The 2,457-nt window shown below is 46.7% G+C and overlaps 1 protein-coding gene across 1 annotated transcript in view; it reads right to left on the bottom strand.

Annotated features, from left to right (window-relative positions):
- LOC105522485 (radial spoke head 10 homolog B-like) overlaps positions 1-1,410 on the bottom strand; it is a 27,177-nt gene extending 25,767 nt beyond the window's left edge. Inside the window, 1 exon segment of the mRNA XM_011957009.1 lies at positions 1,378-1,410. Coding sequence (XP_011812399.1) covers positions 1,378-1,410 — 33 coding nt within the window.
- Between the last annotated feature and the right edge of the window lie 1,047 nt (positions 1,411-2,457).

The following is a 2,457-nucleotide window of genomic DNA, read 5'->3' as shown; positions in this document are numbered from 1 at the left end:
TTTTTTTGAGACAGAGTTTTGCTCTTGTTGCCTAGACTGGAGTGCAGTGGCACGATTTCAGCTCATTGAAACCTCTGCCTCCTGGGTTCAAGCAATTTTTCTGCCTCAGCCTCACAAGTAGCTGGGATTACAGGCTCCTGCCATGACACTGGCTAATTTTTTTATATTTTTAGTAGAAATGGGGTTTCACAGTGTTGGCCAGGCTGGTCTCAAACTCCTGACCTCAGGTAATCCACCCGCCTCAGCCTTCCAAAGTCCTTCCTTTGTAAAAAGATTTCAGTTGACTTTATTGCTATTCTAGGATCAGGCAACATTTTGGTCCATCAAACAGAGTAAGGTGTTTCTCCGTTTTCCCTTTTTGTTTTTTGGGGGATTTTTTGGGGGATAGGGCCTCCCTCTGTCAACCAGGCTGGAATACAGTGGCATGATCACAGCTTACTACAGCCTCCCAAGTAGTTGGGACTACAGGTGTGCACTACCATGCCCGGCTATGTTTTTTTCATTTTTTGTAGAGAGGGGGATCTCACTGTGTTGCCCAGGCTGGTCTTGAATTCCTAAGCTCAGGTCATCCTCCTGCCTCTGTCTCCCGAAGTGCTGGAATTACAGGCATGCAGCACCGCGCTTGGCCCCATCTTCCTTTAAATGGCCGGAGCTGCGTGGATAAAGATATTGCAGGCCAGTCAGGCGCGGTGGCTCATGCCTGCAATCCCAGCACTTAGGGAGGCCGAGGCAGGTGGATCACCTGAGGTCAGGAGATTGAGACCAGCCTGGGCAACATGGTGAAAACCCGTCTCTACTAAAAATACAACAATTAGCAGGGCATCATGGTAGGCACCTGTAATCCCAGCTTCTTAGGAGGCTGAGGCAGGAGAATTGCTTCAACCCAGGAGGTGGAGATTGCAGTGAGCCATGTTTGCCTCACTGCACTCCAGCCTGAGTGACAAGAGCAACACTCTGTCTGAAAAAAAAAAATACATATATATATATATTTTAAGACAATGGCCCATGGCATATATAAATTTATATGGCCAAGCTGGTCTTGAACTCCTTGATCTCAGGTGATCCACCCACCTTGGCCTCCCAAAGTACTGGGATTGCAGCATATATATATATATATATATGCCATGGGCCATTGTTATAGGCCATTGTCTTGCCCTAATCTGTGAGCACATTGGGCAGGTGACGGCCGTTTCTGTCCCTTCCGCTACCACAGACCACTGTTCTGCCAAGAGACTCCATAAACATTTAATGGTCCTGAAAATCCAGCCCAGATTGTCACCTGATTATTTGCATGTCATAGCTGGAATATCTTGCCTCTCTTTAATTAAAATCAAAGTGACTATAAATAGAAAGCCAGTATTGAACTTACGTGGTTACTTTCAGCATCCAGACGAAGTGTCTCATCTTCATCGTAGGCTCGTGGGGAGGCGCTGCGCGGGGTCTGCAGTAAGCTAGATAGATCTCCCAGCACTTATTCATGTAATTCATAGAGTAGAGCGTCCGCTGTTGCTCACAAAATAAATTGCCTAAAAATACAACAGTCGAAAAATGATTACAGACTTCTATTTTGAGAAAAACAACAGCAGTAAATACAATCCTATTGTTTTTGGTTTTTCCGAGACAGAGTCTTGCTGTCGCTCAGGCTGCAGTGCTGTGGCACGATCTTGGCTCACTGCAACCTCTGCCCCCAAGGCTCAAGCGATTCTCCTGCCTCAGCCTCCCGAGTAGCTGGGATTACAGGCATGCACCACCATGCCTGGCTAATTTTTTGTGTTTTTAGTAGAGACAGGGTTTTGCCATGTTGGCCAGGCTGGTCTTGAACTCCTTGACCTCAGGTGATCCGCCTGCCTCAGCCTCCCAAAGTGCTGGGATTGCAGGAGTGAGCCACTGCGCCCAGCCCAGATTTATATTTTGAGGGAAAAAAAAATGGGCCCGTAAATCAAATCCTATTGGTTTTGTATTTACCTTTTATCTGTCAGGCATTTGGATGAATGTTCTCGTTCATCAGTTTTGTAAAACACAAGAAGAGCGATGGGCTTCTCTTTCTGTGATAACGATCAAAAAATACGATAATTACTTCTCCAAAAGAGGGAAATTAATTCCCTTCTCCTTGAGCACAGGCTAGACTTAATAATTTGTTCCTAATGTATAGAGTATAGAAAGGGAAGGCTGGAGTCAGTGGCTCACACCTACAATCCCAAAATTTTGGGAGGCCAAGGTGGGCAGATCACTCGAGGTCAGGAGTTCAAGACCAGCCTGGCCAACATGGTGAAATCCCATCTCTACTAAAAATGCAAAAAATTGGCTGGGCTTGGTGGCGTACACCTGTAATTCTAGCTATTTGGGAGGCTGAGGCTGAGGCAGGAGAATCACTGAAACCCGGGAGGTGGAGGTTGCAGTGAGCCGAGATTGCACCACTGCACTCCAGCCTGGGTGACAGAGCAAGACTCCATCTCA

This window comes from Colobus angolensis, unplaced genomic scaffold (genome assembly GCF_000951035.1).
Source record: "Colobus angolensis palliatus isolate OR3802 unplaced genomic scaffold, Cang.pa_1.0 Scaffold43, whole genome shotgun sequence".
NCBI lineage: Eukaryota > Metazoa > Chordata > Mammalia > Primates > Cercopithecidae > Colobus > Colobus angolensis.
The sequence above is the reverse complement of the archived record's forward strand: the minus strand, read 5'-3'. Positions and strand labels throughout refer to the sequence as shown.